General features: G+C 43.8%; 1 protein-coding gene across 3 annotated transcripts in view; it reads right to left on the bottom strand.

Moving 5' to 3' along the window:
• FYB2 (FYN binding protein 2) overlaps positions 1–22,873 on the bottom strand; it is a 68,685-nt gene extending 45,812 nt beyond the window's left edge. For all 3 annotated transcript variants that reach the window (XR_012160472.1, XR_012160473.1, XM_073357582.1), the window contains exons 1-4: positions 22,767–22,873; positions 12,774–13,560; positions 11,373–11,567; positions 6,580–6,613 (exon numbers count right to left, since the gene is read on the bottom strand). Coding sequence is in view for 1 of the 3 variants with exons in the window: in XM_073357582.1 (XP_073213683.1) it covers positions 6,580–6,613; positions 11,373–11,567; positions 12,774–13,560; positions 22,767–22,775 (1,025 nt within the window). In the remaining 2 variants the exon portion in view is untranslated. The remainder of the gene's footprint in view (positions 1–6,579; positions 6,614–11,372; positions 11,568–12,773; positions 13,561–22,766) is intronic.
• Between the last annotated feature and the right edge of the window lie 324 nt (positions 22,874–23,197).

Raw genomic sequence — 23,197 nt, 5'->3', positions numbered from 1 at the left:
CAACCTTAAAAATCACAGAATATCAGGGTTGGAAGGGACCTCAGGAGGTCATCTAGTCCAACCCCCTGCTCAAACCAGGACCAATCCCCAACTAAATCATCCCAGCCAGGGCTTTGTCAAGCCTGACCTTAAAAACTTCTAGGGAAGGAGATTCCACCACCTCCCTAGGCAACGCATTCCAGTGTTTCACCACCCTCCTAGTGAAAAAGTTTTTCCTAATATCCAACCTAAACCTCCCCCACTGCAACTTGAGACCAGTACTCCTTGTTCTGTCATCTGCTACCACTGAGAACAGTCTAGAGCCATCCTCTTTGGAACCCCCTTTCAGGTAGTTGAAAGCAGCTATCAAATCCCCCCTCATTCTTCTCTTCTGCAGACTAAACAATCCCAGTTCCCTCAGCCTCTCCTCATAAGTCATGTGTTCCAGTCCCCTAATCATTTTTGTTGCCCTCCGCTGGACTCCTTCCAAATTTTTCCACATCCTTCTTGTAGTGTGGGGCCCCAAAACTGGACACAGATGAGGCTTCACCAATGTCGAATAGAGGGGGAACGATCACGTCCCTCGATCTGCTGGCAATGCCCCTACATATACATCCCAAAATGCCATTGCCAAGAAGGCCAATGAGGGCACACTGTTGACTCATATCCAGCTTCTCGTCCACTGTAACCCCTAGGTCCTTTTCTGCAGAACTGTTGCCTAGCCGCTCGGTCCCTAGTCTGTAGCGGTGCATGGGATTCTTCCATCCTAAGTGCAGGACTCTGTACTTGTCCTTGCTGAACCTCATCAGATTTCTTTTGGCCCAATCCTCTAATTTGTCTAGGGCCCTCTGTATCCTATCCCTATCCTCCAGCGTATCTACCTCTCCTCCCAGTTTAGTGTCATCTGCAGACTTGCTGAGAGTGCAATCCACACCATCCTCCAGATCATTTATGAAGATATTGAACAAAACCGGCCCGAGGACTGACCCTTGGGGCACTCCACTTGATACCGGCTGCCAACTAGACATGGAGCCATTGATCACTACCCCCTTGAGCCTGACAATCTAACCAACTTTCTATCCACCTTACAGTCCATTCATCCAGCCCATACTTCTTTAACTGGCTGGCAAGAATACTGTGGGAGACTGTGTCAAAAGCTTTGCTAAAGTCAAGGAACAACATGTCCACCGCTTTCCCCTCATCCACAGGGACAGTTATCTCGTCATAGAAGGCAATTTGATTAGTCAGGCATGACTTACCCTTGGTGAATCCATGCTGACTGTTCCTGATCACTTTCCTCTCCTCTAAGTGCTTCAGAATGGATTCCTTGAGGACCTGCTCCATGATTTTTCCAGGGACTGAGGTGAGGCTGACTGGCCTGTAGTTCCCAGGATCCTCCTCCTTCCCTTTTTAAAAGATGGGCACTACATTAGCCTTTTTCCAGTCATCTGGGACTTCCCCCGATCGCCATGAGTTTTCAAAGATAATGGTCAATGGCTCTGCAATCACATCCGACAACTCCTTTAGCACTCTCGGATGCAGCGCATTCAGCCCCATGAACTTGTGCTCATCCAGCTTTTCTAAATAGTCCCGAACCACTTCTTTCTCCACAGAGGGCTGGTCACCTCCTCACCAGGCTGTGCTGCCCAGTGCAGTAGTCTGGGATCTGACTTTGTTCATGAAGACAGAGGCAAAAAAGGCATCGAGTATGTTAGCTTTTTCCACATCCTCTGTCACTAGGTTGCCTCCCTCATTCAGTAAGGGGCCCACACTTTCCTTGACTTTCTTCTTGTTGCTAACATACCTGAAGAAACCCTTCTTGCTGCTCTTAACATCTCTTGCCAGCTGCAACTCCAGGTGTTATTTGGCCTTCCTGATTTCACTCCTGCATGCCTGAGCAATATTTTTATACTCTTCCGGGGTCATTTGTCCAATCTTCCACTTCTTATAAGCTTCCTTTTTGTGTTTAAAATCAGCAAGGATTTACTGTTAAGCCAAGCTGGTCATCTGCCATACTTACTATTCTTTGTACACATCGGGATGGTTTGTCCCTGTAACCTCAATAAGGATTCTTTAAAATACAGCCAGCTCTCCTGGACTCCTTTTCCCCTCATGTTATTCTCCCAGGGGATCCTGCCCATCAGTTCCCTGAGGGAGTCAAAGTCTGCTTTTCTGAAGTCCAGGGTCCGTATTCTGCTGCTCTCCTTTCTTCCCTGTGTCAGCATCCTGAACTCGACTATCTCATGGTCACTGCCTCCCAGGTTCCCATCCACTTTTGCTTCCCCTACTAATTCTTCCTGGTTTGTGAGCAGCAGGTCAAGAAGAGCTCTGCCCCAGTTGGTTCCTCCAGCACTTGCACCAGGAAATTGTCCCCTATGCTTTCCAAAAGCTTCCTGGATTGTCTGTGCACTGCTGTATTGCTCTCCCAGCAGATATCAGGGTGATTAAAGTCTCCCCATGAGAACCAGGGCCTGCGATCTAGTAACTTCTGTGAGTTGCCAGAAGAAAGCCTCGTCCACCTCATCCCCCTGGTCCAATGGTCTATAGCAGACTCCCACCACGACATCACCCTTGGTACTCACACTTCTAAACTTAATCCAGAGACAGGTTTTTCTGCAGTTTCATACCAGAGCTCTCAGCAGTCATACTGCTCTCTTACATACAATGCAACTCCCCCACCTTTTCTGCCCTGCCTGTCCTTCCTGAACAGTTTATATCCATCCATGACAGTATTCCAGTCATGTGAGTTATCCCACCAAGTCTCTGTTATTCCAATCTCATCATAATTCCTTGACTGTGCCAGGACTTCCAGTTCTCCCTGCTTGTTTCCCAGGCTTCTTGCATTTGTGTATAGGTACGTGAGATAACTCGTGGATCATTCCTCTTTCTCAGTCTGAGGCAGGAGGCCTGCTCTCTCATGTGCTCCTGCTCGTGCTTCCTCCCGGTATCCCACTTCCCCACCTACCTCAGGGCTTTGGTCTCCTTCCCCCGGTGAACCTAGTTTAAAGCCCTTCTCACTAGGTTAGCCAGCCTGCTTGCGAAGATGCTCTTCCCTCTGTTCGTTAGGTGGAGCCAGTCTCTGCCTAGCACTCCTCCTTCTTGGAACACCATCCCATGGTCAAAGAATCCAAAGCCTTCTCTCCGACACCACCTGCCATTAGTTGACTTCCACGATTCGACGGTCTCTACCCAGGCCTTTTCCTTCCAAGGGGAGGACGGATGAGAAGACCACTTGCGCCTCAAACTCTTTTATCCTTCTTCCCAGAGCCATGTAGTCTGCAGTGATCCGCTCAAGGTCATTCTTGGCAGTATTATTGGTGCCCACGTGGAGAAGCAGGAAGGGGTAGCGATCTGAGGGCTTGATGAGTCTTGGCAGTCTGTCACATCGTAGGAAATCTGGTATTTCCTACCTTTTCAGTGCTTAGTTTTGCAATCTTCATGTTGTTTAACATGGTTTTGTATGTATTTAAAATAAGCAAACTGGAAAAAAAAAATTCCATCACATGGAAACATTAACATCCACATGTGCCATCAGCAGGGTTGGAACCTTTAGGTCTACCACACAGACTGCTGCCACTTGAGCTAAATGTCTAATGGAGAGCAGTAGTAGGTCATCATCCTCTAGGAGGGGGAGGAACTAGCAGAGATAAGACACTTTGCCAGCTGGTTTCAGAGATATTTCCTGGCAGGAATGTTGAGACTCAGGAATCTTGGGTTCCATTCCAGGTTCTGAAGGAGAATGTGCCCCTTTTGCCCTTCCCCATCTACCTACCCACTCCAAGATGGATTCCTTCTGCCCAGCCCAATCTCTTCCCTCCCCAGCCCCCATGGCTCTTCATCAGAGTCCCCTTGTACAGCCAGACTTTCTGGACCGATTCAAGGCCTTGCCTACACTCCAAAAAAGTCCTGGTTTAGCATTTGGTGTAGTTGCACAGATGCTGACCCTTTGAAGCAGGTATTAACCTTGAAAGAATCAACTGATGCAAATCTCAGCTTCTATTGACAACACTTATGGAGTCATCATCAGTATGGAGATTCCAAATGCCAAATTAAGACTATTAATGTGGACACTTGGCCTTAGATTCTCTATTTTTATTTAAGTCTTTGGGCACAGTTCTGCAAGGTACTTAGAACACATGCTTAAACTTTAAGCATACAAGTACCTAGGAATCAGTGTACTGCTCTGGGTTCAAAGAGGTACCTATGAGGTGGCCAGTGTAGAACACGAGCAATACAAATCCCATTCCGAAGATCACACAAGTATAAACAAAAAATACCAAGAGTGGGGAGCAAAATCTCATATATTTTAGGGCTGTGCTTTCTGCATAAACAGAACGAAAGATCAAAATCCTTTTCTGTGGACAGATAAGGAGAACAGTAAACCTCCAGCACCTGCAAATTATGCCAGGTCTGTGTTTCGGCAATAATTCTCAAAGCATTTCATTTCTAAAACATCAAGCTGGAGAATATGGGAAATGAGGGGGGTGGGAGGAGATCACCACACCCATGTGTGTGGGTAACAATCTGCTTTGAAACCAGAAGACAGCTTGTCAGAAAGCATGTCATGTAGTGTTTACTGCAGGCTAAACAAAGGAGCACTAGCAAGAACCAGCTAGATACACACACACACACACACACCTCTAGCCTTTCAATAATGTTCATAGTAAACAGAGGACAGGAGATGAGAACAAGGTCTCCTGGTCTAAGCATAATTTTTTAAAGACTTCTTTTCTGCAAGGTCGGTTCACAAGCCACCTATGAACCTAGCTCTCCCAGGTTCAAACGTCTCCATTTACCACCTCATGACATTCTAAAGACTTTGGGGAATTTTGTAATTTCCTTTCCTCTATTGTTGTAAAGTTTATAGCTTGTGTAAGCTTTAAGTTCTTATTGTATGTGTCTATCAGGACCTTGCCTAAGTATAAGAGGGTAATTTGGTTGCTAGTCATTCATATCTTAGGGCAGGTCTACACTACAGCAGGGAATCCATACTCTGAGATCGATCCAGCAGGTCTAGTAAAAACCCAAAAATCAACTGCAGATCACTCTCCAGTTGACCCCTGTACTCTACCCCCAACAAGAACTCTACTCCCATTGACCTCCCTGGTGTAGGCCCCTGTCATAAATATAAAGGGAAGGGTAAACCCCTTTGAAATCCCTCCTGGCCAGGGGAAAGCTCCTCTCACCTGTAAAGGGTTAAGAAGCTAAAGGTAACCTCGCTGGCACCTGACCAAAATGACCAATGAGGAGACAAGATACTTTCAAAAGCTGGGAGGAGGGAGAGAAACAAAGGGTCTGTGTCTGTCTGTATGCTGCGCTTGCCAGGGACAGAACAGGAATGGAGTCTTAGAACTTTTAGTAAGTAATCTAGCTAGGTATGTGTTAGATTATGATTTCTCTAAATGGCTGAGAAAAGAATTGTGCTGAATAGAATAACTATTTCTGTCTGTGTATCTTTTTTGTAACTTAAGGTTTTGCCTAGAGGAGTTCTCTATGTTTTTGAATCTAATTACCCTGTAAGATATCTACCATCCTGATTTTACAGGGGGGATTTCTTTATTTCTATTTACTTCTATTTTTTATTAAAAGTCTTCTTGTAAAACACTGAATGCTTTTTCATTGTTCTCAGATCCAAGGGTTTGGGTCTGTGGTCACCTATGCAAATTGGTGAGGCTTTTTATCCAACATTTCCCAGGAAAGGGGGGGTGCAAGTGTTGGGAGGATTGTTCATTGTTCTTAAGATCCAAGGGTCTGGATCTGTAGTCACCTAGGCAAATTGGTGAGGCTTTTTACCAAACCTTGTCCAGGAAGTGGGGTGCAAGGTTTTGGGAAGTATTTTGGGGGGAAGGACGCGTCCAAACAGCTCTTCCCCAGTAACCAGTATTAGTTTGGTGGTGGTAGCGGCCAGTCCAAGGTGTAATATTTTGTACCTTGGGGAAGTTTTGACCTAAGCTGGTAAAGATAAGCTTAGGAGGTTTTCATGCAGGTCCCCACATCTGTACCCTAGAGTTCAGAGTGGGGGAGGAACCGTGACAGCCCCACAGTAACTTGACCTAAGGTACGTCGACTCCAGCTACGTTATTCACATAGCTGGAGTTGCATAGCGTAGGTTGACTTACCATGGTTGTGTAGACATGACCTTTGACTCAGCAAATATCTGACACTCTCATTGGAGGCCTATGGTGGTACTTTTCAGACATGTGTGTGTCTGCAAGGAACACCAACTCAATTCACACTGGCAGCAAGGAAAGCCTACTCACTCAAAGACCTGTCCAGGCTATATTCAAAACAGATTATCTAGCGAGAAGGAACTCCCATTATTAATTCCCTCAGCCACCCAGGTCTTCTTGAATAGGAGTTATACCAGTCAGACATGTAATTTAGTGAATCCCCACACATTATACAAAGTGCTTGCTTCAGGAGGATTCTTTCAGTGTCATTTAAATGCAAAAATTGTGCATAATGGAATTATAAAAGTAGCACTTTATTGCTTACAAGTATGTCTCATCTTCAGAAGAGCTTAAAATTCTGACAGGAACTATTGTTTGTTTTAGTGTAAATATATGTTTCTGTAGCCTAAAGTTAAATCCACACACTTACTTTTCAGGAGTCACGTAGTCATCTTCTACAACAGCTGCAAACAAAAACAACAGTGTTTGACAAGTGGCAAACAAAATATGGTTGCTACGACATTCAACACGAGACTACAGTGGAACAAGAGAATGGGCTGAGGAGCACAGTAGTCAGCCTGACAGAGGACCATGTGGCAAAGAAGGGTATTGACACAAGTTTCCAGGTGTAAACATTAAAATTAAGATCTTTTGTCTGTATACCTCTTCCTATGCGCAGTTATTCTGTTTCCCTGGAAAAAGAGGTACTAGTACAGTAATAGGGGATTTGATCATTCGAAATATAGCTAATTGAGTTTGTGATGACCAGGAGAACATGGTGAATTGCCTGCAGGGTGTGAAGGTTGTGGACCTCTCCAAACATCGAGATAGATTTATGGGCTGTGCTGGGGAGGAGCCAGTGGTCGTGGTAGATGTAGGTACCAATGACATACAGAAAGGTAGGAGTGAGGTCCTGGAGGGCAAATTTAGGCTACTAGGAAAGAGATTAAAGTTCAGGACTTCCATGATAGCATTCTCTGAAATGCTTCCAGTTCCACAAAGGGGCAGTTAGACAGGCAGAACTGCAGGCAGGACTGGCTCTAGGCACCAGCCAAGCAAGCACGTGCTTGGGGTGGCACAATTCCAGGGGTGGCATTCCGGCCACCCTTTTTTTTTTGGGTGGGGGGAGGGAAGGAGGAAGTTGTTTTGCGTGGGCAGTTATGCTCTTGGAGCTTGGGGCAGCAAATTTTTTGCTTGGGGTGGCAAAAAACAAAAAAACCAAACAACCTAGAGCCGGCCCTGACTGCAGAGTCTCAATGCGTGGATGAGAAAATGGTGTTCGGAATTTAGGTTTATTAGGAACCGAGGAACCTTTTGGCGAAGGAGGATCCTATACAGGAAGGATGGGTTTCACCTAAACCAAAACCGAACCAGATTGCAGTCATGTAAAATGTAAAAGTCATAGAGGAGTCTTTAAACTAACAGCTGAGGGAAAGCTGACAGATGCGGAGGACCACATGGTTCAGACAGACATCCTTAGAGGAGGCTTTATTAAAGGGGATACTCTATAGCCTAGTAAAGAGGAGAGGAAAAAGTTGATAAAGTACAGATAGGGTCTTAGAAGCTGCCCCACCACCTATTGACTCAGTAGCCTCCAAGACCTTACCCACTCCGTTCCCAAGAACTCAGTTAGACTTCAAAACATGTCACTGAAATTTCTTTGTTTGCATACAATTAAACTACACTTGAGTTGATCAGGCTGAAGCACAGGGGATGGGTACAGGGCATACCAAATATCCAAAAGTTACACAGCAAACCTCTTCCTTTATATACATTTATGGATTGGCTTGGTCACTGTGCTCTGTACAAGCATGACTTATTTTTCCCCCCCTCTTATATTCCAGGCTTATTTACCCACTGTAAATGGTTCCTCAAGTGTTCCCCCTCCCCACCCCATCTTAGTACAGACATTCTGTTTCTAGCTTACTAGTTCATTTACCTCCCTAATCCTATCTCCCAAGAAACGAGGCCTCACCCACCTCCAATTACTCAGATCAAGCCAGGCCTATAGTTGAGACTGAAAAGAAATGAGTCAAATGAAAAAGAATCCCATTCAATTACATCACATAAAATTGGTCAATATTTAGTTGTCTGCCTTCATAAGTGATTGCATACAAACACATGAAGTCTAAATATTAAGATGGGGAACTTGAATACCTGGTATTAAATGAGGATTTTGATGCAACAGGCATCACAGAAACTTGATGGAACAAATGATAATCAGTGGCACACAGTAATCCCAGGCTACAATATATATGGAAATGGCAGAGTAGGTTGGAGAGTGGCCCTATACGTGAAAGAAAGCAGTCAACTATAGTGAAAATCTTATATGAATCAAACTGTACCATAGACTGTTTATGGATAGAAACTCCATTCTTAAACAAGAGGATAGTGGTAGGAATATACACTTCCGATCACCTGACCAGGACAGGGATTTTGAAATGCTCAAGGAGATTAGAAAGGCTACAAAAAACAGAAAACCCAATAATGGGGGATTTCAACTATCCCCATATTGAGTCAACATGGCATTTGTAAAAGGAAATCCTGCCTCACCAATCTATTAGAGTTCTTTGAGGGTGTCAAACATGTAGATAAGGGTGATCTAGTGTACTTGGACTTTCGGAAAGCCTTTGACAAGGTCCCTCACCAAAAGGTGCTTAAGCAGTCACAGGAGAAGAGGGAAGGTCTTCTCATGGATCAGTAACTGGTTAAAAGATAGGAAACAAAGGGTATCAATAAACAGTTTTCACAATAGAGAGGTAAATAGCAGCAGTTCCACAAGGATCTGTATGGAACCAGTGCTGTTCAACATTCATAAATGATATGGAAAAAAGGGGTAAACAGTGAGGTGACAAAATCTGCAGACGATACAAAACTAATCAAGCTAGTTAAGTCCAAAGCAGACTGCAAAGAGTTACAGAGGCATCTCACTAAACTGGATGACTGGGTAAGAAAATGGCAGATGAAAGTCAATGTTGATAAGTGCAGAGTAATGCACGTTGGAAAACAATCCCAACTATACATACAAAATGATGTGGTTTAAATTTGTTGTTTAAACTCAAGAAAGATCTTGGAGTCATCATGGATAGTCCTCTGAACTGCTCAATGTGCAGCAGCAGCAAAAAAAAAAGCAGCTAACAATGTTAGGAACCATTAGGAAAGGGATAGATAATAAGACAGAAAATATCATGCTGCCTCTATATAAATCCATGGTACACCCACACCTTGAATACTTCCTGTAGTTCTGGTTGCTCCATCTCAAAAAAAAAAAAAAAAAAAAAAGATATATTAGAATAGGAAAAAGTTCAGAGAAGGGCAACAAAAATCACGAGGGGCATGGAACAGCTTCCCTTTGAGGAGAGATTAAAAAGACTGGTACTAATCAGCTTGGAAAAGAGGTGAGTAAGGGGGAATATGATAGAGGTCTATAAAAATCATGAGTGGTGTGGATAAAATGAAGGAGGAAGGTGTTATTTACCTATTCATATAAACACAAACTCTGGGTTACCCAATGAAGTTAATAGGCAGCCGGTTTAAAAATCATACATAAGGAAGTAATTCTTCCCACAGGGCATAGCCAACCAGTAGAACTCATTACCAGGGGATGTTGTGAAGACCAAAAGGATAGCTGGATTCAAAACAGAATTAGACAAGTTCATGGATGGAGGACAGGTCCATCAATGGCTATTAGCCAAGATGGTCAAGGACACAACTCCATGCTATCGATGTTGCTAAACGTATGACTGCTAAAAGCTAGAACTGGACGACAGGGGATGGATCACTCAATAAATTGCCCCGTTCTGTTCACTCCCTCAGAAACAGCTGGCACTGGCCAATGGACCATTGGTCTGACCTAGTATGGCCATGGTCTTTTTCTGTAGATAAATAGTTGACCAGCAAAGGGAGATGGCCAAAAAAAAAGGGTATAAGTTTAGTTTTAAAACAAAAGTTTTCAGTAACGTAACAATAGGTTATAATTTTAATGTAATTAGAAGTCAGAAAATGCAAGACAACCTAGGGTTCTTGTGGGAATGGTATTAAAGGTTTCCCAACTTTCTGCAGATATTTGTGCTAGCACTCATCTGAATTAGTGCTCTAAAAATAGCAGCATAGCACATGCTAGCCACCCTGAGTGTGTACACACACACACACACACACACACACACACAGAGTCCAGGAACATTTGCACTCAGGCAACTAGCTCACACCACAATGGCTACACTACTATTTTTAACAGGCTAGCTCAATGAGAGATGGGAATCATGCCACTACATCCAAGTGCAGATGTAAGATAAGAAACTTAGTCAGTAATCCATAGTATCCCACACATACAGTTCCAGTGAGTTAAGTTTACCCCGACAAAAAGTTTTGTTTCTCAACATTTGAGGGTTTAAAGCTTCACCACTGAATTCCAATGAAAAAAAAGATTAATGCACCAACTCCTACTGATTTCATTGTGCATGTCCACAGCTGTATTGTCAGAAGTTTATGGAACTTCCCATTGAAATAGTCAAAAGAGGGATACAAATCAGCTCACATTTTGAGCAGCTAGTTTGCAGTTGTCAGCAATAATAGTCATTATAAAAGAATGCCTAGAAATTACAGCTGGTAGGAAAATGGCCTCTGTCCCATGAGAAATTTTAAGTTGATTTTGGTTCTGAATCTGAAACCCCAGCCCTCCCAAAAAAACTGTCAAAACAAAATCTTGACTCCCTTTCCATCCAAAAGGTCTTTTAAAAAAAAAAATCCACCCTGTTCCTACAAAACATTTCAAGTTAAGGTAGGTATACACTTGCAGTGGCTGGTAGAGTGCAGATGCTACATGCCCAGATAGCATGGGTATAAACAGCAGAGTATATGGTAATGCATGTCTTAGGTGAGTAGAATGCCCTATACGCCTCAGCCCCGGGGTGTATACCCTACATACCCAAACAGTGCCCACTGCAGTGAAAGGCTCTTACAGCAGGGAAGCATAGGGAAAGGCTCTGGCAGCTCCCTTAGGAGCCTTTCCCCACAATTTCCCCTGCTAGAGCCTTTCACTGCCATGTTTGCCCAACACACCAGTGAGCGTGGACACGGACTGCCTTCCGAGGCAGTGAGTAGCTCATGGTGGAGTGTCGCGTAAACAAGGTCTTTGATGAAATGGCATTTTCTGACAGAAAACTTAAAATCAAAGGAGTTTCTAGCAGAGCTGGTTGAAAACCAAGACAAAAAATCTCTTACCTGTTTTGTTTTTTCTGTTGACATGCGGAGCTGACTGCCAGAAGGCACAGAGATTCACTTTTGGGGGCCTTAGAGGTTTCTTTGGAGGGGAACCAAGAGATTCAACTGAAGGAAGTAGTTTAACTTTTGGAGGCTTGCTATCTTTGACATCAAGTTGTCTTTCCGTACCAGCTTGATGGAGGAAAGGTTCTGATGCTGTTTGTAATAAGAGCCACAAGGAGAGAGTCAGTTATTACTTCTCATTTCAAGTAAAAAATGCATGTAGGACTGTGTGCATAAATTGGCAAAAATTGGTAGGAATGTCTAACAGTTTCCTTCCCAGTTAAAATTTGCCTATTCTCATTTTATATGTAGACACTGACTCAGTGTGGGGCCTGATTTTTCAGTGGTGCTATAGAAGGAGTAGAAGTAAGTAGTAGTAAGAAAGCAGAAGGCTCTTTTTCTGTTTCTTCAGAGTGTTATACAATGGAGCCACATTTGAGAGTGATCTGTTTCTTGATTTGTTGTTAAACAAAATTGAATTTTCTGTGCCAATAAGTTTTTCCATTTTCTAGACTTCAGCAGTATAACTTTTTTAAATATGCAGTTCCAGTAAGGTAGCTTTCCAGAGTAAACAGGATTTCATAGAATCGTAGAACTAGAAGGGAACTCGAGAGGGTCATCTAATCCAGTCCCCTGTACTCAAGGCAGGGCTAAGGATTTAATCTTTTCAATATTTTGGCACTAAATCTGAAGCTGATAAAATGAACTTGCTGCTCAATACCTCCTTGGTAGCATGTTTCTTGCTCAAGGGAGCAAGCGCATTCTTAGTTTGGACCTGAACTTCCCAAAGTTGGGGGAAATGTACAGATTGGAGGATTCAAACCAGCTCCATTTTTACTCAAAAGTTAGCTTTATAGAAAATAAATCCCTTAATTTTTTTGCAGAGCGTATGAAACATGAATACCATGGCATAAGAATCCAGCCTGTCCAATGTTCGGTGTAAGGAAGGCAAACTGAAAGGAAGGCAAACTGATTCAAATGAAACACATTCTTCCCCCTTAACCTTGTTTCCAGAACTTGAACCCCGCCCCCTACCCCACAGTCCTCTGCCCCCCCAGCCGAGTTTGAAAGGACCTAGCTAGCCAGTTACTCACCTTCCTTTCTTTTCCTACCAAAATTATTTGTCAGTTTTGTGCACCCCTACATATCAGTTCTCGCCATATCTTGCTACGGCGAAGCACCACTAGAAGAGAGTTCTCTCTGGGAGCCTCCTGTTCAATTCTGCAGCATGTAGGTACCCATCCAAACTGATCCTATATGCTCTCTCTTTTGGATCTGCATTAAAGTTTTCATAGCTGAGCCTCAAAACTGGCAGAATGCCATATAAATACCACGTAAATGTTGAGAGGCTGGATTTACCTTTCAGATACTGAGAGGTCTCACTTGGCTTGTGTGGATCATAAGCAGGCTGAGAGAATCCAGTCACCTTAGGGCTTTGCTCAGTGCTCTTGTAACCTCTGGATGGACGGGGAGGTGATGAAGACTGGGGCAGTACAGGCATTTTGCTGTCTGGGAGAGATCTCTTTTGGGTAGAGAAATCCAGTGCTGGGAAGGAGCAAGTACTTCTCATTTTGTTGCTCTCTGCTCCGAGGGCAGCGTTCAGAACCCCTGGCTGAGCAGAAGGATTCCCACTTACACACGATGGCAGCACTGCACACTTTCTGTCATTCTGAGCTGAAGCACTTTCCCAGATCTGCAGAGTATGATGGAAGGAGTTTAACAGTCCTTCCTCCGAATGTGCATTAACAGCTGCCTGCTGATAAATGCAAGAATTTGGACAGGGTTTCTGCGAATTCCCTCTAGGGGGTGCATCTCCACAAAGGGATCCCTCCAAAGCTTTATTCTTTGTATCTTCATTCTTCCCTGCTAGGTACAAGTTGCCATGCTTGACTCTAGGCAATATTAAAGGTTTGACCTGCATTAGCTCTGAGCTATGCACAGCAAAACCAAGTTGTTCTCTCTTTTGTTCAGACTCCAGCACTTTTCCTTGGTTCAGGATTCTGGGACTGGACACACCCTTAGTGTTGGAGCTTGGTAGATGTACACCTTCTGCAGGAGGCTTCTTGGGTGGTTGTGACACAGTATTTGAAAAATTGGCATCATTTTGAAATTTAGCTCTGAATGCTCTGAAGTCACTTATGCCTTCCTAAAGGTGGGGAAAAGCAGCAGAAAAGGTTATTGGCATTCTCCAAAGAGGCAATTAGTCCAGACGGTTCATTTGGTGGAAAAGTGGATTAAAATGTAATGGCCATTTACAAAAAACATTACATGAATTGCCAAAGGGTGCAAACACCATACCGCTCACCCGAAACTAAACAGAAGACCAATATTAAGTCTCATGTGTTTAAATTTAGACAAGCTACTTCAGCATAAACCCCTCCCCTCGACTTACACAGTCTCCAAAAGGAGTAAAGAGTGACTTTCAGCCACAGAGACAAGGTGGGTCATGTAATAGCTTTTATTGGACCAACTTCTGTTGGAGAGAGACAAGCTTTTGCCAAACAAGGCCACTCCCCCAGAGAAGTAGATCAAATCATGGAACAGGCCATGCAAATACCCCAAGAGAACTTGCTTCAGTGCAAAAATAAAATCCCTTCTGATGACACACTTAGTTGTCACCTCACAGTGGAATCCTTGTGGGGTAATCTGATGAAGTGAGCTGTAGCTCACGAAAGCTCATGCTCAAATAAATTGGTTAGTCTCTAAGGTGCCACAAGTCCTCCTTTTCTTTTTGCAAACAACCACAATCCATACTCAGTGGGGACCCCATCCTCAAACCCCACTTCTGGCTGGCCTCAACCACCACCACAACCTCTCCAAGATCAGCAGCAGCGGCAGGTTCCCCACAACACAGCAATGCAAAGTGGCATGAGACACTGCCAGAACAATATATCTCCACTGCTACAATGATCAACACTTTTCAAGATCCATGGATCCTACACATGCCTATCACAACATGCGGTGTCCCTATAACTATGTGGGTGAAATGAGACAATCACTACACTATTAATGAGGAGTCCTTGTGGCACCTTAGAGACTAACCAATTTGAGCATAAGCTTTCATGAGCTACAGCTCACTTCATCGGATGCATAATAGTTTTATACACACAGACCATGAAAAAAAAAAAAAAACCTCTCATGGTCTGTGTGTATAAAACTATTATGCATCCGATGAAGTGAGCTGTAGCTCACGAAAGCTCATGCTCAAATAAATTGGTTAGTCTCTAAGGTGCCACAAGTCCTCCTTTTCTTTTTACTTATTCTAAAGTCGCTGTTCCAGCCTGCATTTTGCTGTGATGCTGGCAGTCCTTTTCCCAGACCTGGGGAAGAGCTCTGTGGGGCTGGAAAGCACTTCTCTCACACACATAAATTGGTCCAGTAAAAGATATTACCTCACCCACCTTGTCTCTCTCATATCCTGGGATCGACACAGCTACAGGTACACTGGATATGGACCCGCATAGGTGCGGATTGGAAGATAGTTGCTTGGTTACACTCATTACCATCCCGCAAGGTGCCGAACACACCAATATTCCATTGAAGCCAATGGCATGAGAAGACACTCAGACCACACCCCATCAGGGCTGAGGTGAGAGACAAGGGCTTAGGAGTCATTACTAATGAGGGAGGTGGAGATGAGAACTGGGATTCAGGGACCCCTTTGAATGACAGCACAGTGAAAGGAGAGTCCTAGAGGGAGTTTTGAGACAGATGGACACACTATTATTACCAGAGAGACATAGTTAACCAAGCAGCAGCTGAGCCAAAAGATTTCTTCAAATCAAGAGCAAATTTCACGTATACACATCCACCAGGATGTATTTTTGGTAAGAAGGCAGCTGCATACACCAAATAGGAAAACAAGAAGGGAGCTGGTGTAAACTGGTCATAGATCCATTGATTTCAGTTGATCTGCCCCCAAATGAAGACTGACTCATCACTAGTTCCACACCTCATAAGCTAGTACTTTTCAAGTGCTAATTGTTTCAGTTCAATGAAGCGTGGGGGGCAGGGGGCCGATGGAGGTAAGTGCTGGGAACGATACAAGCTAACTGACATTAAGAAAACTATTTTATTTAAGGACATGAAACACAGTCATGTGTGCCTGCTGCTGCCAGGGCACTTAATACCCGTCCACCCACAGACTAGCTTTCTAGAGTCTCCTTCTCAGAAAAGTTTCAGAGTAGCAGCCGTGTTAGTCTGTATCCGCAAAAAGAAAAAGGAGGACTTGTGGCATCTTAGAGACTAACCAATTTATTTGAGCATAAGCTTTCATCGGATGCATGTAGCTGTAGCTCACGAAAGCTTATGCTCAAATAAATTGGTTAGTCTCTAAGATGCCACAAGTCCTCCTTTTTCTTTTTGCGGATACAGACTAACACGGCTGCTACTCTGAAACCTGTTAGAATAAGTGGTAATTCACTCATTCTTTTATCTCAGGTCAGTGCAGCATGGAACTTGTATCAGATTTCCAACACTTTCCTTGATCCTCAGATTTATAATCACCATGTCAAGGTTCCTCCCCCACTCTGAACTCTAGGGTACAGATGTGGGGACCTGCATGAAAAACCTCCTAAGCTTATCTTTACCAGCTTAGGTCAAAACTTCCCCAAGGTACAAAATATTCCACCCGTTGTCCTTGGACTGGCCGCTACCACCACCAAACTAATACTGGTTACTGGGGAAGAGCTGTTTGGATGCGTCCTTCCCCCCAAAATACTTCCCAAAACCTTGCACCGCACTTCCTGGACAAGGTTTGGTAAAAAGCCTCACCAATTTACCTAGGTGACTACAGACCCAGACCCTTGGATCTTAAGAACAATGAACAATCCTCCCAACACTTGCACCCCCCCTTTCCTGGGAAATGTTGGATAAAAAGCCTCACCAATTTGCATAGGTGACCACAGACCCAAACCCTTGGATCTGAGAACAATGAAAAAGCATTCAGTTTCTTACAAGAAGACTTTTAATAAAAATAGAAGTAAATAGAAATGAAGAAATTCCCCCTGTAAAATCAGGATGGTAGATATCTTACAGGGTAATTAGATTCAAAAACATAGAGAACCCCTCTAGGCAAAACCTTAAGTTACAAAAAAGATACACAGACAGAAATAGTTATTCTATTCAGCACAATTCTTTTCTCAGCCATTTAAAGAAATCATAATCTAACACATACCTAGCTAGATTACTTACTAAAAGTTCTAAGACTCCATTCCTGGTCTATCCCCGACAAAGACAAGCATATAAACAGACACAGACCCTTTGTTTCTCTCCCTCCTCCCAGCTTTTGAAAGTATCTTGTCTCCTCATTGGTCATTTTGGTCAGGTGCCAGCGAGGTTACCTTTAGCTTCTTAACCCTTTACAGGTGAGAGGACCTTTCCCCTGGCCAGGAGGGATTTCAAAGGGGTTTACCCTTCCCTTTATATTTATGACATACCACTATTCATTCAGCGTGCCAGATAAACACATAACACGGGGTAGGAAAGGCAAGTTATCCAGGCAGGAGAATATATTTTCAGTAAAAGTCAGTTTTCTACATTTGCCTGAAACATTAACATTAAAAAACACAAAAAAAAAACCCCGAACTTTTTAATTTAAATTTTAAAAAAAGGTGTGGGCAAAGTTTAGTGAACTTTGTAGGTTTGTCCCAGGCATTTTGCTGTCCTATGATGAAAAATAAGGAGTCTGTGATATTTATCTGCAATACACTTTTTGAATTCAGTCCTGAGTAAAACTAAAGAAAGCCGGACGTCAAATTTATGAGCTACTCAAGTCCTTGGACTTGGACTGCTCTATAAAACTTGTTATATACCATGATTACATTAGGTGCACTGCACCAGGTTAACTATTTAGTTCAATGCAAAGAATTGCGATACTTCACAAGAACCTGTCTAATGAGGAAATTGGAAAAAATAATTTAGGACACAACTTCCTTCTTCAGGGTGGGGGCAGGGCAGAGGAAGTGTTTAGACCCTTAACATTAAGGCAGAACAGATGAATAGCATACTGAGGTTTTACTGAATTGTATTTAATTGCACAATTTATTAAACACTGCATTTCTCTTGAATAACCCCTTTCAGTAATATTACTTTCACATAACAGCGTATGATGTAAAGAACCTACTCGCAGAGGAGAGTGAATTGCTTCTATTATATTTCATAATTGGGGCCAGCTGAGTGATTCACTATAAGAAGCCGTACTAGTCTATTATGGAGATTTCCAGAAAGAAAGAAAAACTGACTCACCCCCTGTCCAAGTCACCACACAGAGAGCCACACGTACACCAAACAGACAACGGGACAAAATCAGGTGCCATTGTTTCTGTTGCAGGGGCACCAAGCAGCTGTGTATACTGAAGCAACACCTGAAGGACTTAACACTGTTTATAGCTCCTTAAATGCATTTCAGGTGTTTAATGGTACCAATGAGAAACTGGTTAATACATGAGACATACGCAACCATACATGAGGAAACCAGTATTTTTGTGCTTATAAATGCAATCCGCATGTTAGACAAGACTGGTCTTCTTTGGTACAGTGTACGTAGTTCATTAAACCCACACCTGTTTGTTAACCACCTAATGGTAAAATGGGATGGCAAGAGTTAACGGTTCCGTCTTCTGTTCTGTGTCCTACCTCTCCCCACCCTTGCCTTAATTAAAAAGGATGTGAATACAAATCCCTCTTTCCCTCAGGTTATTTCTCTTGCCTTGAAATGGCAACTATAATTCACTTTGCTTAATTAATTGACAGATTATCTAGTTTCACCCTGGCTTCTTTAAGTGTCTGTGTTCTTTGCTGAACTGCTATTTCCCCCCCACTTTGCAGACATGGGATCTAGGAAGGAAGAGCGATTTTTAAGTGCAGATGTTGTTAAAGCTTTATAATATTTCTAGACTAACTACAGCCATAGTACTTTAGAGACTCTCCAATTCTCCCCACCTTCCCCCTCCCCACACTTCTTGAAAAGGAAACACATATCACAAACCTGGTCAGATTCAGGTAGTTGGCACTTGCTACACTTTGTATGCCCATGAAACACAGACCTAAGAAAGGCACACTTGGCACGACCATACGTACTAGAGCTGGGCAAATTATTTATGAAAAGTTATAACACTTGAGCAGATCTAACATTCCATGCAGGAGGGTGCCTGTTATGAAAACAAGACCAAGTGAACGAGGACATTGTCGAACCTCAAATGTAATAGCAGAGGTAAAGAGACGCAAGCACATGCTAGCTAGACAAATCCTAGAAAGGTCAGTTTCACAATGAAATCCATGGTGGCCCTCCACCCCTACCAACCTACCAGGTATCTTGAGGTTCTTCCCAATATGCGGTCACTTCCTCCCCAAATCCCCATGAATTTCTGGAGTAGAAATAGGAAATAGCCTGAAGCGCACCCTACAATAGCAACCAAAGCACCCTATGTGGTAAGAAAGGAAAACACCGCAGGCAGAGAGCAACCTGCAAAGATTAGCATGGTACTATTGTGATAACTACAAATTTACTCTAATTGGGAGTTCAATTGTAAAAAGTGAATGTAATTTCATAAGATGTTGCAATAATCTATAAAACAACAAATGCTGGTGGAAAGAGTTGCAGAAGGCAGATAAAGAATGAATCAGTCCAAACGAAGAGGCCCGCTGACAGAACTCAAGGACTGCGTTAAGACCATGCTGGGTAAATAAGAAGAGCGTGGAACTAGAAATGGTGAACTAGAATTGAGGTGTTGGAAACTAGACCTGAATAGGAGACAAAATAATTACAGGATATTCCATCCATCACTCCCTTTTGGGGGTCCTTAAGGAAAGACTTCCCCCCTCCACGCCAAAATCAGCAACCGGAGTGAGCTTCACCATTATGGCTGCTGCCATGCCTGTCCCCCCAGGACTCCTAGCCTTCTTCACCCTAATCTTGAGATGTCCTGACCAAATTGGGCCAGAAAGGAAGTCATTTGACACACCCCACCACCTGAGATGTGACCCTGTATCTCTCCTCTGACCCCCGGCAAACTTTTCCTGCCTCACCTTATTTCTATTCTCGTTCCTTCTGCTTAAGACAACATTTTTGCAACAAGCTTACAGCAGCATGACCAGAAAGAAGCAACAGCAATGCCCTAAGCAACCAGGTCCTGCTACAAGTTAACCAGGTTTCAGTGTGACCGATAAGGCCATGGGCTGGGTCGGTGTTTCACCAGCAGCGAGGTTGAAAGTGCATGCGAGTCAACACCAGAGACAGAAGCTGTTTTCTCTGCTTTTGATGTTCTTTTCTCTCCCCTCTCATCAGTATGTTCTAGGATACAGGATTAGATTTCAACAGCAACAGTTCCAGCCCATCTCAGCTAACTTCTCTTTCCTCACAAGGACAGTTATTACAGTCTTTCACACCATCTAAGAGACCGTCAAACAAGGGCAGCTTTCCTTCTAAAAACAAAAACTCTCCAGTGTAAGGGCAAGGGAACAAGAGATGTTGTTAAAATTAAAGCCTTACTTAATATCTTAATTTCAAATGCTTTCACTGTTTTCCCTTCTTTTCTTCATCCTTAATAAAAAAAGGTTAAAGCAGGGGTCAGCGATCTTCAGCATGCAGCCCATCAGAGTAATCTGCTGGCGGGCCGCGGGACGTTTTATTTACATTGACCATCCGCAGGCATAGCCACCGCAGTTCCCAGTGGCTGTGAGTCACTGTTCCCAGCCAATAGGAGCTGCAGGAAGTGGCAGCCAGCACATCCCTGAGGCCCACACCACTTCCCGCAGCTCCCATTGGCTGGGAACAGCGGACCGCGGGCACTGGGAGCTGCAGGGGGCTGTGCCTGAGGACGATCAACGTAACAAAACGTCTCGCAGCCCGCCAGGGGATTACCCTGCTGGGCTGCGGGCCGAAGGCTGCCAACCCCTGGGTTAAAGTGATTTTTAATGGTGTTTGCCATCGTACTATGCAGGTTGAGGTTGCTGTACACCAAACCAGAACCTTCTTTTAAACGGCTTAATGTTGCTCTTCAACTAGGTTATGTTAACACCTTTGGCCCACGTATTAATTTAAATGGCATTTAACAGTAGCCTCAGGGCTCCCTGGAAATCAAGCATTCACAGAGTTAGGGAGCTTCAATTCCAGGCATCAGAGGAGCTTAGAAGTAAAGCCCCCCGCTCCCCTACTTGACAATATAAAACTGCTGCAGGGGGTAAAGGATGTATTTTCCTTTCCAGTTGCCTGTTCTGGGTGAGGATAGGTCTTTTCCTAGGGCTTCCAAGAGCCACAGGAGTGGTACAGAGCTGTCTCCAAAAGATACAAAATGGGAGATGGGTCTCCAGGACCACCAGGTGCCCAAACAGGTAAAGGGCACTGGACTTCCAGGGAATGTTGGGTGGAGAAAGGAGTAGAACTGAGATGTCCTGGTAAGATTCACAGGCCTTTTAGCTATATAAATATCCTCCGGTCAGAATCATGATAATTTCAAACCTGACTGATCAGAGGGGATCCAACACTCACTGCAAACCCTTTGCACAGATTCAGCCTGTGTGACAACAGTCAGTCATACTCAGATGGACCATGTGGCTAACCTCAGTGCAGCCTTAAAACAAAGCAGCACCTCAATGCATAAGTACATTTCTCGATCCAAGCTAGCAGTCCCTCTATACCAAGTCTCCATGTCAGCCCTCTGAGAGCAGATAACAGAGCTCAAGGCTGTGGTCAGAGGCAGCTAGCTATAAATTAGAGCCAGTCAGGCAATGAAAGAGAATTCACCAAGTCACTATATTTAAGAGATTACCAGAAACTTGCAGCAAGTAGTCAGTGAATTATTTGCCCTGCTGTAGTCATAATACGCTTAGCAAGTACAACACCAACTTTAAAAAAAAAAAAAAAAACACACGACATTCTCAGGCTTGAAAGCTATTGATGTTTTACAGCCAGGGAACTGACTTTCCCCTTGCAAATAAATTGCTATTCCAATATAAATACCTCCCAATTAAAAAAAAAAAAAGAAAAAAGAAAAACAAAGGATCTGTCTAAGAAAGAGGAACAGCTAGGGGATTTTGGTGCTGGTAATAGTATCTCGCTAGGCCAGTCTATACACATGAAGAAAAGGAGTACTTGTGGCACCTTAGAGACTAACCAATTTATTTGAGCATGAGCTTTCGTGAGCTACAGCTCACTTCATCAGATGCATACCGTGGAAACTGCAGGAGACATTATATACACACAGAGATCATGAAACAATACCTCCTCCCACCCCACTGTCCTGCTGGTAATAGCTTATCTAAAGTGATCATCAAGTTGGGCCATTTCCAGCACAAATCCAGGTTCTCACCCTCCACCCACACACTCACTCTCCTGCTGGTAATAGCCTATCTAAAGCGACAACTCTCTACACAATGTGCATGATAATCAAGTTGGGCCATTTCCTGCACAAATCCAGGTTCTCTCACCCCCCTCCAAAAAACACTTTAGATAAGCTATTACCAGCAGGACAGTGGGGTGGGAGGAGGTATTGTTTCATGTTCTCTGTGTGTATATAAAGTCTGCTGCAGTTTCCACGGTATGCATCCGATGAAGTGAGCTGTAGCTCACGAAAGCTCATGCTCAAATAAATTGGTTAGTCTCTAAGGTGCCACAAGTACTCCTTTTCTTTTTGCGAATACAGACTAACACGGCTGTTACTCTGAAATCTATACACATGTAGGATAATTGGCAATTTAATATTTTGCTGTAAGAAACCATAACCTCACTCAGACAGTACACATGACAGATTTGAGAGAAAGAACTGCAATCCCCTTTGTGAAAGTTATTGGTTGGTGAAGTCTGAACAGAAAATGGATCAAAGGAGCTCATCTTGTTGGATCCCAACTGCACTCTGACCCTACACGACACACTCAACACAGATAGCTGAAAACTTGCCACATACTTCCCGGACTGCTCTATTTCACAATAAGAGGTGCATCACCTGTTAACTAGCTACCTAGATTTTTCCTGCAAATCCACCCGTGCTTAGATGCAAATGGAGAAGAGGAGCTCAGTACAGGCTGATAATCAGAACTAGGAGAAACAGGCATTGTTAACGGAGAACACAACACCCGCAGCTGAAGTTTCTTCCCCAGCCCCTTAAGTTTCCACCATAGGAGCAGGACAAGAGACCCCAGCTAACCAGAAGAAACACAGAGCAGCCAGGCTGTCTGGGATGCCCTCCTCAGGCAATGCTCAGAAGTTATTTCCACACCTGTTGCCTAGTCACAAAGACAATCACCTGAAACTATAAAGCAGAGCAAGAAAAAGTCAAACAGCAAACATGTCCCAGGGGAATATCCATTAGCCCTAGCATTGCAAAGCCAACAACAATAAAAAACAACACTTACTACTTCCATATCTTCTCAGCTGTCCAACAGCCACAGAGTAGCTCAGCTTTGTAGCATATTTTACTCTCACTGTCTCCAGCCAGCGTTTACAGAGATTCACGTCCTCTCTCCCCAGCAGCTGTTAGCAATTACACTGCAGAGAGCTGAAGAAGTAAAAGCCAAGGGAAGGTGGGGCATGCACAGCACACCTGAGCACCAGTCCTGCAGCACCCAGACCTGGCTCCTCCCTTTCCAGTCCCTCAGGGGCGTGGAGTGCAGAATATCTTCACCTGGAGCCAGCTCCGCCTCACTCAGATGGACCTCCCTGTTCAGAACGTCTAAGGGTCACACCTGGGGCAGTGTGAGTTGTATAGTTGTCTATGGTACCTCAGGACCTTTCACAGCCTCCGCTTCTGAAGTGGCAAGAAGCAGCCCAGGATCAGCACTACAGA

This window comes from Lepidochelys kempii, chromosome 8, assembly GCF_965140265.1.
Source record: "Lepidochelys kempii isolate rLepKem1 chromosome 8, rLepKem1.hap2, whole genome shotgun sequence".
Taxonomy (NCBI): Eukaryota; Metazoa; Chordata; order Testudines; family Cheloniidae; genus Lepidochelys; species Lepidochelys kempii.
Note: the sequence above shows the minus strand (reverse complement) of the source record. Positions and strands in the feature narration are given on the sequence as shown.